Source organism: Macadamia integrifolia, unplaced genomic scaffold (assembly GCF_013358625.1).
Source record: "Macadamia integrifolia cultivar HAES 741 unplaced genomic scaffold, SCU_Mint_v3 scaffold1827, whole genome shotgun sequence".
NCBI classification, from domain to species: domain Eukaryota; kingdom Viridiplantae; phylum Streptophyta; class Magnoliopsida; order Proteales; family Proteaceae; genus Macadamia; species Macadamia integrifolia.
The window spans coordinates 47,953-61,990 of record NW_024868370.1 but is presented as its reverse complement, the minus strand read 5'-3'; the positions used below and the strand labels follow the sequence as shown (position 1 = coordinate 61,990).

Sequence of the window (14,038 nt, the reverse complement as noted above, 5' to 3'; positions counted from 1 at the left end):
TCATCCAAACTCAACGAAGTCGAGTTCTTTTCAGATAAGGAGAGTTGATGCAGATACAGCTGCACTTACCTAGTTAGACCAGCATGATTGACTATGGAAGCCTAGGGCCAAGAAGAACTGATCCAACCCAGGATTTTTCTCCAAAAAGGGCTGGTAGTAGTTTAGTTTATTAATATGACTTTTATTTTATCATATTTGTTTTAGGATAGAATACGTAAGAGAAGTAGGAGTCAATTTCAGTGTTAGAGTCTAAGTAAAGGTCTTAGTATTTCTCTTTATATACTTGCATACACTCATTGTTGAGATAAGGTGAATTTTTTTGAATGAAATTAGTTTGATTTGTGCTTGTGCGTCCCCCTCCCCCCTTCTATTCTTATTTTCTTTCTTCCCTAAGGCCCTCCATCAAGTTTGCTAAGGATATTCCTACTATTTCTAGGACTTGTTAACAATCAAAAGGAGTATCTGGGAGCATTCTCCACCCCCCCCCCAAAAAAAAAGGGTGAAAACATTGGAGGCATTTTGGGGAGATTTGAACCATGACTGTGACTTAAGAAAGTTGTAATCATCACTCATTAGAGTGGGAAATTGTGGATAAGGCCATGGCTGTCAGTTGTCACAGAATCTAGGCGATCCTATGCATTGGAGGGAAAAATCAAGACGACACCGAGGCATCTTGACGTGTAGGCGACTTATAAGGAACTTTGAGGATGGGGTGCCAAGATAGGAACCTCATAGTATATTCAAGAAGGCATCATCTATGACTGAACAGTAATACTCTTATTTGGCATCACTAAGATGGTATGGTTTTGAGAGGGCAGACCTCCGTGCAACGGTAAGGTTGCTTCATTGTGACCTCGTGGTCGTAGGTTCAAGTCGGGAAACAGCCTCTACATGAAGCTGGGGCAAGGCTGCATACATTATGACCCTCCCCAGATCCCGCAGTGGTAGAAGCCTAGTGCACAGGGTACGCCCTTTTTTTAAGATGGTATGGTTTTGGATAGCAATTGAGGATCCTAAAGATTTGAAGATAAGTTTCACCGAGTTTTATCAGCATTTGCTAGCAGTAAATTTATTATTACATACTTTCTCAGTTAGAAGAGTAAGTACTATAAACTGTGAGCATATCAAAGCACTAATTAAATCAGCAAACCAGAGAAGGAAAAGATGAAGTGGTGAGAGGGAGAGAGAAAAGTGGGGAAAAGGGCTAGAGGCTATAGAAGAGATTCCCTTCTATCAGACCAGCCAAAATACTTATACTATGATAACATAATCTTAGTAAGAATGCTACTAAAAATGAAAATCTTAGTTACAATAAACAACTTACAAAGTCAAAGCCTAAAGCCTAATTACAAAAGGACACAATAAGGGAAATAACAGATAAAGATAACTAAGCTATTAGAGAAGAAATATCCCACGGTATACTGATCCATGAATGTACACTGGTCCATGGATGTCCATGGACCAGCATGGCAGCACCTAAGGCTAATACACTCCCCCCTCAAGCTGCAGTATATATATCTCCCATACCCAACTTGGAACAACTACTAAGAAAAGCAGGCTGGAACAATGCCTTTGTGAACAAATCACCCAATTGATTAACAGAATTGACAAACAGAGTCAAAATATGTCCTTGCATAATTGCATTCCTCACAAAATGACATTCAAGCCAAGTAAATCGGATTACTGGCAATATCAAAGCTAAGTAAACCAGAAAATTAGAAAAGGAGAAGATGAAGTGGAGAGAGAGACAGAGAAAGTAGAAACCGAAAGAGAGAAGCACTGAGAAGGCAAAAGGCAATAGAAGAGAATGCCCTTCTATCGCACCAGACAAAATACTTGTACTATTCTGATTACGTAATCATAGTAGGAATTCTACTAAGAATGGAAGTCTTAGTTACAAGTAATAACTTACGACGCCAAGCCTAAGCCTAAATACAAAAGGTGAAAAGGACATAATAAAGGAAATAACAGGTAAGGACAAGTAAGGTAACTAAGCTGTAAGAGAAAAAATATCCCATCGTACACAGGTCCACGGATGTATATGGATAAAAGAAATAGCAGACAAAGACAACTAAGCTAACTAAGCTATTAGAGAAAACATATCCCATGGTACACTGGTTCATAGATGTATATGAACCAGCACTTCATGCAACACAGTCTAAGATAAACTAAATTTCTAATTAGTTATTATTGTAGGAAAACTAACGATAGTTTCCCCGCTATTTGTGAGATTATGTGTGATCTCTTCCTTTAGTTTCAGGCCTACAGAATTAGACTGTCTTTATTGATGAATAAGATTCTTAAATATACGCATAAAATTTGGAGGTTCAGTATTGATTGTGAGATTTAAGTGTAATCACTTCATTCATTATAACACTCTTATATATGCATAAGATAAGGATTTGGAGGTTCAGTAGTGAAATAGTTCTCTACAGCATAATTGTCAATGCATCACCTAGGCGCCTTGACGGTTTGTTTCACCTTGGTTTTTGTTCCCATCTTGACAACTATGCTCTACGGACTGTCTTCTTTTGGAAAATCCTTCCACTGTGTATTGTGGCCGGTCATGATTAATTCTTGATTCTGTAGTTGGGTTATATTTGTAACTTTTCCCTCCGTGGATTTAGCAAAAATATGACCTGTGTCATTTGACACCAGCCCTCCTTTAGTACCATTCTGCTCCTATGGACAATACTACCTTTATACCCATATTATAACACCCTCTTTGATGGTATATTACTACTTTTTCTTTCCTCATCAATAAGCTCAAGTCAGTTGTCACTTTTTTGTTAATGATGCTCTTTCAAAGAGGGTAGTAGAGTGCATAAAAAAATGTAGACTCTGGTGTGGGGATTCACCGGAGCATTGTTTCCTGGGTGCCAAACAAGGGTAGATTATGGGGAAATAGTAAGATTTAGAAGGGTAGGACCATAGTCAAATAAAAGCACACAAATATGATTCGCACACACACACAATCGTGCAAAATTATGATAAAAATATAAAATAAATAAATAAACCATGGCTCAAGAGATAATAGTTATACGATAAGAGACAGTCTCATCACTCCAGTCAAAGAACAGCTTGGATCACCAGAAAACTCGATGGGAACTCCTGACACGACCCAAATCTGCAACCTGAAACTGTAAATTGGCACACAAAGACCAAGAAACCCAAACCTACAACATTAAAACTCAGTATAGAACTTGCATTGTGAAATCTGAATTCCTAAACCTTAAGCCACCAATCAAGAACCTTAAAACATTATAGCACAACGAAGAATGAAATATGAAACCTGAACCCCCATGACACCCGACTGAACCCCACTTTGAAACAAGAACTGCTGAAAATCAAAGGAATAATCCCCACAGAAAGTGGATCAAATGGTTGAGATAGCCACCAAATCTGACAGGTGACCAGGGAATCTGTGATCATTGTCAGATTGCCAAATCATCAATCCAAATGACCAGAAAACAGGAAATGCCACAAAGACTTCACGATAAGGGAAATATAAATACACATTTCTGGTAAAAATAAATTTCTCACAGCATGGCAAAAGTATGGAACCAGTAACTAAGGTGCAGAATTTCCCAGCAAGAGAAGAGAAATTGTTGGAGAGAGTTGTTTCCTAGGTAAGTAAGAGAGAGAACAGATTTCAAAATTCTAGCAACATATCATACAAATGCATTCATAAAACATTACTAACTCCATAGCCACAACTCTATAATAATCTCTAATAGCATAGGAGGAGAGACCTGGAAGAACTTGGAAAAAGAAACTCCCAAATTTTTATGACACTGTTTTAGTTCCAGGAAATCCCATAAGAATTTCACAAGATTTCATTTAGTTCACTCAGATCTTTATGTTTACAGGAACTTGTCAAAATTTCATCCAAGAAAATCTGATTCCAACACTGAGATTCAAGCTCAATCTAAGTTGGGGTAATGTCAAAACACTACAACACAGCATTATCCCAACTAAATGGGCTGGCCACATGGATCCTTGCGAAGACAAAAAGAATAGTAAAAGCAAAAGAAAATGACACAACAGCTACAACTTAAAAAAAAATCCCACACAAATGGCATTGACTACATGGATCCTTGCCCTCCAATCAGCTCTATTCAATGTCATACCTAGGCCAAGACCTAAACTATGCATGTCTTTCCTCACTGCTTCTCCTATGGTCATTTCAGGTTGCCCCTAGCTCCTTTAGATCCTTCAATCTAAATCATCTCACCCCCCCTCCTTACTAGTGCATCCCAAGTCTCCGTTGAACATGGTCATGCCACCTCAAACGGCTTTCTCGGAGCTTATCATGAATCAGAAAAACTCTCAAATCAGCTCTGATAACGATCATTCTTTACTATACCCTTCCTAGTTTTTCCGCACATCCATCTTAGCATCTCCATCTCTGTTAACTGCCCAACATTTTGCCCCATACATCATAGCTGGTCGTACGACAGTCCTAAAGAATTTTCCTTTTAAGCTTTAAAGGAATATGTCAGTCATAAAACACTCCGGACACACCTCTCCACTTCATCCATCCCACTTTAATTATTTGTGACACATCATCCTCTATGTCACTTTCTTCAATCACAGTTGCCCCAAATATCCAAAATAATCACTTTGCAGTCCTCACTCTCTCTCCACAATATCGTTATCCATCATAGTGTGCCCAAAGTTACACATCATATACTCCTCCTTCGATCTACATAACTTAAAACCTCGTGATTCCAATGTCAAAATAATTTGAAAAAAAAAAAACATATAAAAACCATTAGGTGAGCAATGATGACCAACATGTACTCGCAGTTCCCAAAGTTATTATCCAAGAGAAGGAACATGATTCAATTTAACTTTTTAGACTGATGACTTTTCTATACAATCCAGCAGGAATTATTTGATGAAATACTCTCATTTATCATACCAAAAATGCATATATACATATAAAACGCTTTAAAGACTGCCCAAACCTTTTCAGGGTCATGTAAAGCAATCCATATGCTTGTGGCAACCTCAACATTCTGAGGAATACAGCGTCCGGCAACAGATGGGACGCATTTTATCGCATTTAAGCAAGCAAGCCTCACATGAACATCTTTGGCATACACCCCACAAAGAGCCTGTTATAAATGCATGTAGAGAAAAAATCATAAAAAAATATCAAGGATGCATTCCAATAATTGGCTACGAACATTGTGCGACTTACAGGAGCCAGTTCATCAGACTGCAGACCAAGACATAATTCATTTAGCATTGGTCCAATTGATGATTGATACGAAGGAACAACACCAAGAACATGGTAAAGAACCTGCAAAATAGAAAACAAAAATTGAAACAGTTGTACAATACTACAATTATTAGGGTGAAAGTGTGAAACAAAACAAATTCAGTGTAGATATAATAGAATAAAATGTAAGAAATATAACCGATAGCATTCGAAGCCTAGGAAGTGGTAATATCGGATCCAAATGTAAAGAAAGTATCCGAAGCACATCATCATGGAGTCCCGTCTTCTTTGAAGCCAATAATATTTGCTCCATGATCTGGCAACACAATTGAATTTAGAAAGAAATTAGGAAAAAATTATTGCAACAGTAATGAAACATATAAAAGGGTGAGACAATAATAAATGTACCGGGAATACAAAAGTAAATGAATCAACTGGAAGAGGTCCTGTTTTACAGGACATCAACAAGCCAGTAACAATTCGCTCAAAAAGACTCATTGAAGGCCTCTCTCGGGCTTCCCCTTCACCAACTGATGGAATTAGCTCCCAGATGAAACGTCCTTCTTCAGTAGAAATAATGCGTAAAGCAGCAGCAAGGTCAGAGGCCCAATTACATAGGGGTGGAGCAACACATCTTGACAGCTTTTGCATAGTTTCAAATGCTACATCGCTTACTACTGGTGATTGCAGCAAAGGGTTAACAAACTTAACCTGATAATCAATGATATAAGCACAAATTAATAATTAAAAAAGATGGCAGCAAGAAGGAAAAAAAAAAAAATCGAATAATCACTGAAGTGAACACAAATTTGTAAGGGCACCGCTGTCTCAATGTATAATTGCTGGAAGTAAAATGAAACAGGGACAATTATGACTTTAAGGTGTTTGTTTGGCATGAAGACAAACGAAATAGGCGAAATCAGTTACAGTGGGGCACACTATTTTACATCACAATGGTATGGATTACTTCTCAAGACCTGTTATCCTATTCAACGATGGCAGGATTGTAGAGGTGCTTAATCTCCCTTCTACCACTCACAGATAATTCTTTATCTCCCCCTCCACTGGTTACAACTTACAGGACCTTCTTTTCACTCATGGTATCTCTCATGCAAGCAGAGATTCCCAGCCGACTCTCATGATCTCACGGGCAGTTCATCTTTCCTTGCAATCGTGTCCCCTTGACCCTCTCTAAGAGCCAATTTCCTTTCAGTACCTCATGAAGTTACAAAATTGATGAAGCACTTGCAAGTTGCAAGTTGCAAGTTGCAAAGCTCCAACCATAAAACCGGAGTCTATAATGTTCACAGATTCTACAAGAACATTTTGAACCACTATTCTAGTAGTCAATGAAACATGAAGATCTTCTGTTCAGATTCTACAAGAACATTTTGAACCACTATTTCTGGTAGTCAATGAAACATGAAGATCTTCTGTTCTTGGTTCTTATGTGTTCAAACCTCTAATAGATTTTTGAAATCATGCAACCATGGCATGAAGGGAGCTCTCCAAACAATCATTTGGATTCTGTTTAAATTATGCTGAGATGGAGTTCCACTTTTTTAGTAATAAAATAGTAAAATCAAATTCAGAGAAAAAATTCTGTAAATTGAGAAGGAGAATCTTTTAGTTCCTTCCCTTTGATTTACGGAAAAACAAACAGATACAAGATGTGATAAATGCAAGATCCCAACAAAAGCTCAAGCAATTCAGATGCCTGAATAACTGCACCAACAGAAAGCTGAGGACCTCCTTCAGAAAGGGCTTAATCGACCAGTAAGAGCCAGCGCATTAGCGCCTTTTGTGTTGTAGAAGGGCCATCGCTTTTTTAAGTTGAAGCACTAAATCCCTTTTATATAGGGAGGTCTATGATCAGCGTCTCTAGCTGTGGCGTGCTAGCGCACTGTAGTTTTCCTGTTTGTTGCCCACATTTGCTTGTGGCGCTCTACCTTGTCCAGCAAACTCTGTTTGCAGCTCCCCACATTTTTACTTTATATAGGAAATTAGGAAGTTTACCCTGCTTCGCAAAGGATGGCAAACAGACAGGAGTGCAGCTACAAAAGGAAACATACCCCGAGAGTATAGTTACCATGGCGTCTAGACTACCCTAGGCATTGGAGGGAAAAAAATAAAGGCTACACCCAACAAGGCACCTAGCCAACACTCGACAACAATGCCTGAGAGCCCCTTAATTGAATTTTATTAATGTCACTAATGATTTGTGCTTCGTTGATGCAATGCCTGTCCACAGCTGCTACTTCGTAAAAACTAAGAGAAAGGTCCATTCATGGAAAAACGCTTCGAAACGAAAGACGAACATCTAGCCAAGGCCCTGCCCTCCCCCTTTCTTCACACACACTGGCCTTCCTCCTAGCTTTTTCTGAAGTAGCACTAACACAACTAAAGCCACTGACGACAGCCCAAACTTTATCAGTAACAGCTGCCTAATGCAGTTACGGTGCAACATTAGGGCCTGTTTTGAAAGTACTTGGTTACGGGTTTTGTTTTAAATGTTTTTTTCTGTACTCAGCTAAACTATAAGTCCCAACTTTTAGGTCCATAAGGGGTACACAAATTTCTTCCGTTAATTTAGTATTAGCAGGGCCCATTAGATATTATAAGTTATCTTATTAGATAGCTGTCAATTGATTGTGGGGTCTAATTCTGGTCATAGAATAAGTTTAGAGGTCTTTATTATTTTAAAGGTCTTATAGGAAGTCCACAATAGGTTGAAGCCAATTTCTTTTTTGTTTAAAGATACGTTATGCCCCCCTCCCATCAATTGAATAGAAAAAGAAAATTAGTTATTGTTTGCAAAGTGAGCTCTCTTCTCTCTCCTCCCTCTTCTTCTCACCCCGAGATTATGGTTTTCTCCTCTTCCTTTCTCTCCTGTGATATTTCCCTCTTTCCTCTCATATTTCTTCTTCTGGAAGGAGGCAAATGCAAAACCTAAGTAGAAGGAGGCAATGAATGAGATATGAGAGCTCTTCACAAGAATAACGCATGGGATCTAGTTGTTCTTCCTCTGCAAAAACGACCAGTCGGCTGCAAATGGGTGTTCACGGTCAAGCATAATGTTGATGGGACTATGGATAGATACAAGGCAAGACTGGTGTTGGTGGCAAAAGGCTTTACTTCGACTTATGAGATTGACTACCAGGAGACCTTTGCACCTGTAGCAAAAATGAATACAATTCGAGTTATCATCTCCTATGTAGTGAACCGAGGATGGGAGCCACAACAACTGGATGTTAAGAATGTTTTTCTTCATGAAGAGCTGACTGAAGAGGTGTATATGGACATTCCACCTGGATACTCTAATTCAAAAACACAAGGCAAGGTGTGTAGACTGAAGAGAGGTCTGTATGGATTGAAGCAATCTCCTAGGGCATGGTTTGGTCGTTTTCACAAGGCAATGATAGTGTTGGCTTTACATAAAGTAATGTTGATCATATACATAGTTGTCACGGCGTCGCCTAGGCAGTGTTTTGGAGTCTCGGTAGTAAAATCAGCACATGGCGGTGGTACGATTAGTATAAGTCTCGAATGGCGGTCGCCAGAGTTGGATAGGCGTTGCCATGGCGGCACCGTAGACGCCATTTCACGCCGGAAGCACTAGGCGATCGATTTTTGGTACTTTTTTTTTTTACTTATTAACAATATTCTATTTCCTATATTTTGATTGGCAGGTGAAAAATAAAAACAAAACAAAACCCTCGGGCCTCAACCAGGTCAGTCTCTATTCTCTCATTCTCTCACACAAGTCTCGATTTTTCTACTGAAAATCCCCAAAAGAAGAAAAACCCTCAACTGAACCCTCGACCTCGACGGCTCGATACTTCTCCGGCAGTAAGAGGGGAAGCTTTCTAGTCTCCTACTACTTCGATCCTTCTCCGACGCAAGGTAAGTTCTTCATCGTCTTCTTCTTCTCTGCTTCTCTTTCTCCTTCTTCTTCTTCAGTTCTTCTCTCCTCCTTCTCTGAATCTCTGCGACATGAGACGTCTCACGTCTGTGACTCTATTTCTCCTTCTTCCTCTGTTTCTGCTACTCTTTCTTCTCTGTTTCAGAGGGGCAGTAGTTGTAATAATTCTATTTTTTAGTTGCAGTTCCTAGTTGGATGATATGTGATTCTATGTTCGATTTCACATGTTGAAAATTTTCCAATGGTGTAAGGCATTGTTACTTCTTTGTCAATTGTCATCACTCTGTTGTGAGTTATCATACACTGCTATTTATATATGCTTATTGGCTCTGTTTTGTAAAGGAATTTATAGGAACTCTTGTGCATAAAAAGTTTTCTTCCATTTCTTTTTGAGACAGTAAGCTGTTTTCAGGTACTTATGCTGCATTATGTAGCCTCAAAAAAATTTTGACAACCACGCCTTTTGTTGGTTGAGCTTAGCAACAATCTTGGACATTTAGACAGGTCTTGAGGAGTTTAATGCTCTGTTTTGAATGGTTATCACAGAAGCTTTAGGAGTTTAATGCTCTGTTTTATAAGTTATTAAGTTATAACTTGTTGTAGATAATTTATAGAGTATATATTGTAGGCTTATAGCATACTAAATAACTTCAGAAAATAGGGAAATAAAAAAATGACACATGGGCGATTTGACCGCCATGGCAACGCCATAATGGGCGATTCATCGCCAAATCGATTAGCCACCCCTCCACTGCCTTGGATTGATTTGACGCCGTCACAACTATGATCATATACTATTTATTACAAAGGGTGGGTGATCATATTACTGTGCTGATAGTATATATGGATGATATTATTGTCACTGGCAATGATACACATGAAATCTCTAAAAGCTCAAGGCCCATCTTGGTAAGGAGTTTGAGATCAAGGACCTAGGAAGGCTGAAATACATTTTGGCATTGAGGTGACATTCAACCAAGGGTATTGTTCTCTCCCAGAGAAAGTATGCCTTGGACCTCCTCTCAGAGACTGGTATGTTAGGGTGTAAACCCTTGCATACTCCTATTGAGGCTAACTCTCATCTCAGAAGCAAGAAAGGTGAACCTGTTGCTAAAGATCGGTATCAAAGACTGGTTGGAAGACTCATATATCTATCCCACACAAGACCAGACATATTTCATGAAGTAAGCTTTGTGAGTCAGTACATCCATAATCCCTATTTCTACCATATGGATGTTGTGAACTAGATTCTCAGGTACTTAAAGACAGCACCAGGAAACGGCAGTTTATTCTCTCCTACAAATCACAAGGATTGAGGCATACACTGATGTTGATTGGGCAGGTTCTCTAGATGATCGTCGCTCTACTATTGGCTACTATACATTTGTTGGTGGTAACTTGGTTACGTGGCGCAGTAAGAAGCAATCAGTTGTGGCTCGATCAAGTGCAAAGGCTGAGTTTCAAGATATAGCTCATGGGATTTGTGTGCTACTTTGGTTGCAGGGTCTCTTTTATGACCCCGGTGTGTCCATCCAGATGTCAATGTTACTATATTGTGATGATAAGTCACCATCAGCATTGCACAAAACCTTGTTCAGCATGACCGTACCAAGCATGTCGAGATCGATAGGCATTTCATCAAGAAGTTAGAGCAAGTACTTATCTGTATTCCTTTTGTGCAAAGTGAAGATTAGTTAGCAGATATTCTCACAAAGGGACTTAGTAATAAATCTTCTTATTTTATTTTGTCCAAGTTGGGTATGTGTGATATCAAAGCACCAACTTGAGGGGAAGCGTTAAATAATGCATTACTATAATAATGGGTTTTAGGGGTGATATTCATACAGACCCTTAAGCCCTTAGGGACTACTTATTTTGCTATAAATAGAGGACTGTGCTCATTACTGCACAAGTCCAATTTCCCAATTCTTCAGGAAGGAAACCATCCAGCAATACCGATTGAATGAGAAAGCAATCAGAAATAAGGTAGTAAGGACATGCGGGCTAACTGCTCTTACATTCCTGTTTTTTAAGATGAATCTTCAGACACTCTGAAACCTATGGGACCTTCCACTCCCCCCCCCCCATCAATGTCAGTGAATAGATATTCTCATCCCCATGCCTCCCTTTGCTCGGTACTCCTGAAGTTCAAAAAAGAGATAGAGCGAACAAGGGAGTTAAGTTATAGAAATGGTAGTCATGGACTGGTACTGCAGTCATTTGCTAAACATATATTTTGTTTGGCAATCAACCAAGGGCTCCTCCCCCCCACCCTCTTTTTTTTTTTTTTTTTTAGGGGGGGGTTTTGATACTAAATTCATAACCAAAGCAGAGGAACAGAGAAAGGATAATTGGTAGCATATGGCAATCTCTCCAAAAACTAAAGGCAAAATGTATCTTCAATATATGATGACCAAACAGCATTTTTTTGTTCCACCTTGCACTGTGGCTCTTCACCAGTAAAAATGGTCGCACAAAACCATGAAGTATTATGGAAGAGCAAAATTTTCCTGTAGTTTATAAGTATCAAGATAGGATTTTTAAAAAAGAGAGCAACCAAGTGCACAAGGCTCCCACTACTACAGGGTCTGGGAGGGGCAAACTTACGCAGCTTAAGTTGTCTTCCACATATATAAACTGGTGGCCAGAGTTTTTAAATTTCCATAGAGTGATCTTTTCACCTCTTAATACAAAACTGAATAATGAAGAATGTAATTGATATACATATTATATGATGAATAACATTTATGTTGGCAATGGATTACAATTTTAACCCAAGAACAGTAAGTCATCTTTCTTCCCTTCCTCTTTTACAAATAATTTTTAATGACACAAAATAAAAGGTAAATGTCAAGCACCATCAAAGTCCCATAAAATTTCAGATACTACATGACAGCCGCGAGCCCAGTACAGAAATCAAAGCCAAAAAGAACATGTCTTAAGCAATTCTTATGAATACAGTAGAATCCAACATTAAAGTTTCAGCTCACGTACATGAAGAGGACAAAGTGCTTGACCACTGAACACATACAGCTAGACTTTTTTTTGGCTAACAATGGGTATCCAAGCCTTCGGCCTGACTAGTCCCGCGGGCCCATACTGACCCCACAACCGCATGGACTAGGTCATACTGGGTTGAATGAGAACCATTCAACTTTCACCAAAAGCAGTGAAGAGCACTAAACAACCCCGTGTGAGTGGCCCCAGGGAAGTAAGAGGAGTCCAACTCAGAGTCACACACTTCCTGAGGCAAAGGTCCCATGCCAACTCGGCTACCCCTTGGGGTTTACAGCTAGACATTCATCTCAAAGTACAAACTAATAGAAAATAAGAAATCAATGCAAGCAGTCCTCGGTAACACAGAAACGTGCAATAAATGCAAGCAATATCAAGTAGGCCGTAATCAGCTGAATCTGCTTTTGGGTAGCACACTAACAAAGTACAACAAACAGGAAGAATAATAAAGAAGGATGATTTTCATCATAAAATAAGAAATTTAATAAAGCAAGAGCAGGTGGCAAAATGCACGCACCAAATGAGGTAGTTGACTGTGCGTGAAAATAGGATTAGCAATTGCTATTTCCCCTAAGGCTCTCAGCATCAAGGAAAGATTCCTCTGTATATTCCTAACCTTCTCACGTATAGAGGCCTCCTCCCTAAGCACTAACTCACGTGCCTCTTCCTTTGCAGTCTTACCCTTGTCTAGATGAATTAAATAAATCAAAGAATAATATCAATATCCATTTAAGTCAACAAAACAGAAAAATGAGCAGTCGTATATTCAAGGAAGAACATGAAGGATGACATGCCAGTTTTTTTTGCAGCCTTTCCCACATCCTTCTTTCCCACCCCTGCAGTTTCTTTCTTAGCTGGCTCTCTCTGTACAGAATGATTAGATCTGCCATGATCCTAGAAACAGAACAATATCATAATAGGCATCAGCGAAGCACTTCATTATGTCTAGAGCTAACTCCAGCTGAAACACCAAACAAAAAATTATATAATGTATATAATGCACAAGTATGCAGTTGAAAACAAGAAGAAAGAAGCACAGGAACTTACCAGGTCATCTTGGTCATCATCATAAACACGGAATCGACCCTTTGCATGTTTCGTGTTTTTGGTGGCAACAGATTCTGCAATATAAACGCCTTGCTCACTGGACAGTACTCCTTCAGGAGTATGAAAAATCTGGGACAATATGAAACCATAGAACTTGGTCACAAAAACTTTGAAACTAGCCGAGAAACAACGGGGCATACCGGCATGCATGTAAAGGAAACAAAATACATAGTTATGACAGCAACAAACTTTTTGGGGGCCATGGGAGAACATTGAGCACACAAGCCACAACCCCAAAACCCACCAGTTAGTGAAACAATATTAAGGCAAATAAGGATGCTTAGACATAAAATTGAAAGAGGCTTTTCTAATCCAAGGAAAAGAAAATCCTCTCTTCTTAGCCCGTCAAAGTTCCCAGAAAACTACTCCGCCTACAACCAAGCAAAGTTGTATTCCCCTCCACAAGCATGTGCTCCCGCATCCCCTCACTGAGAAGCTTGACCCCTTGCCTACCCCCGTTCCTATCACTAAACCAGCAGCAGAAGGTCCAATCTGATAAGGGTAATCCCAGCCCCTCTTCCTCGGGCTTTTGGTGCCTCCTAATCTGTCCCAATGTCTTTAGGCCTGGTGTGGAACCTCAGGGGTCTCAACTCCCCCTCCAAGCATGCTTCCATCCATTCTCTTATCAAAGATATTGCCCTGGTTTCTGTTTCCTTTTAGAAACCGATGTCAAGGAAACTAATGCCTCTTGTATTTCCTCTCTCATTGCCCCTGGCTGGTCTTTTTTTTTTTTCAAACTACTCCCACCATCCCAATGGCCGTCTTGG

General features: G+C 39.4%; 1 protein-coding gene across 1 annotated transcript in view; it reads right to left on the bottom strand.

Moving 5' to 3' along the window:
* Positions 1-14,038, bottom strand: part of LOC122064930 (protein ILITYHIA) — a 90,530-nt gene that overhangs the window by 44,069 nt on the left and 32,423 nt on the right. The window contains exons 16-22 of the mRNA XM_042628716.1: positions 13,212-13,340; positions 12,959-13,058; positions 12,682-12,851; positions 5,636-5,938; positions 5,427-5,543; positions 5,207-5,308; positions 4,971-5,120 (exon numbers count right to left, since the gene is read on the bottom strand). Coding sequence (XP_042484650.1) covers positions 4,971-5,120; positions 5,207-5,308; positions 5,427-5,543; positions 5,636-5,938; positions 12,682-12,851; positions 12,959-13,058; positions 13,212-13,340 — 1,071 coding nt within the window. The remainder of the gene's footprint in view (positions 1-4,970; positions 5,121-5,206; positions 5,309-5,426; positions 5,544-5,635; positions 5,939-12,681; positions 12,852-12,958; positions 13,059-13,211; positions 13,341-14,038) is intronic.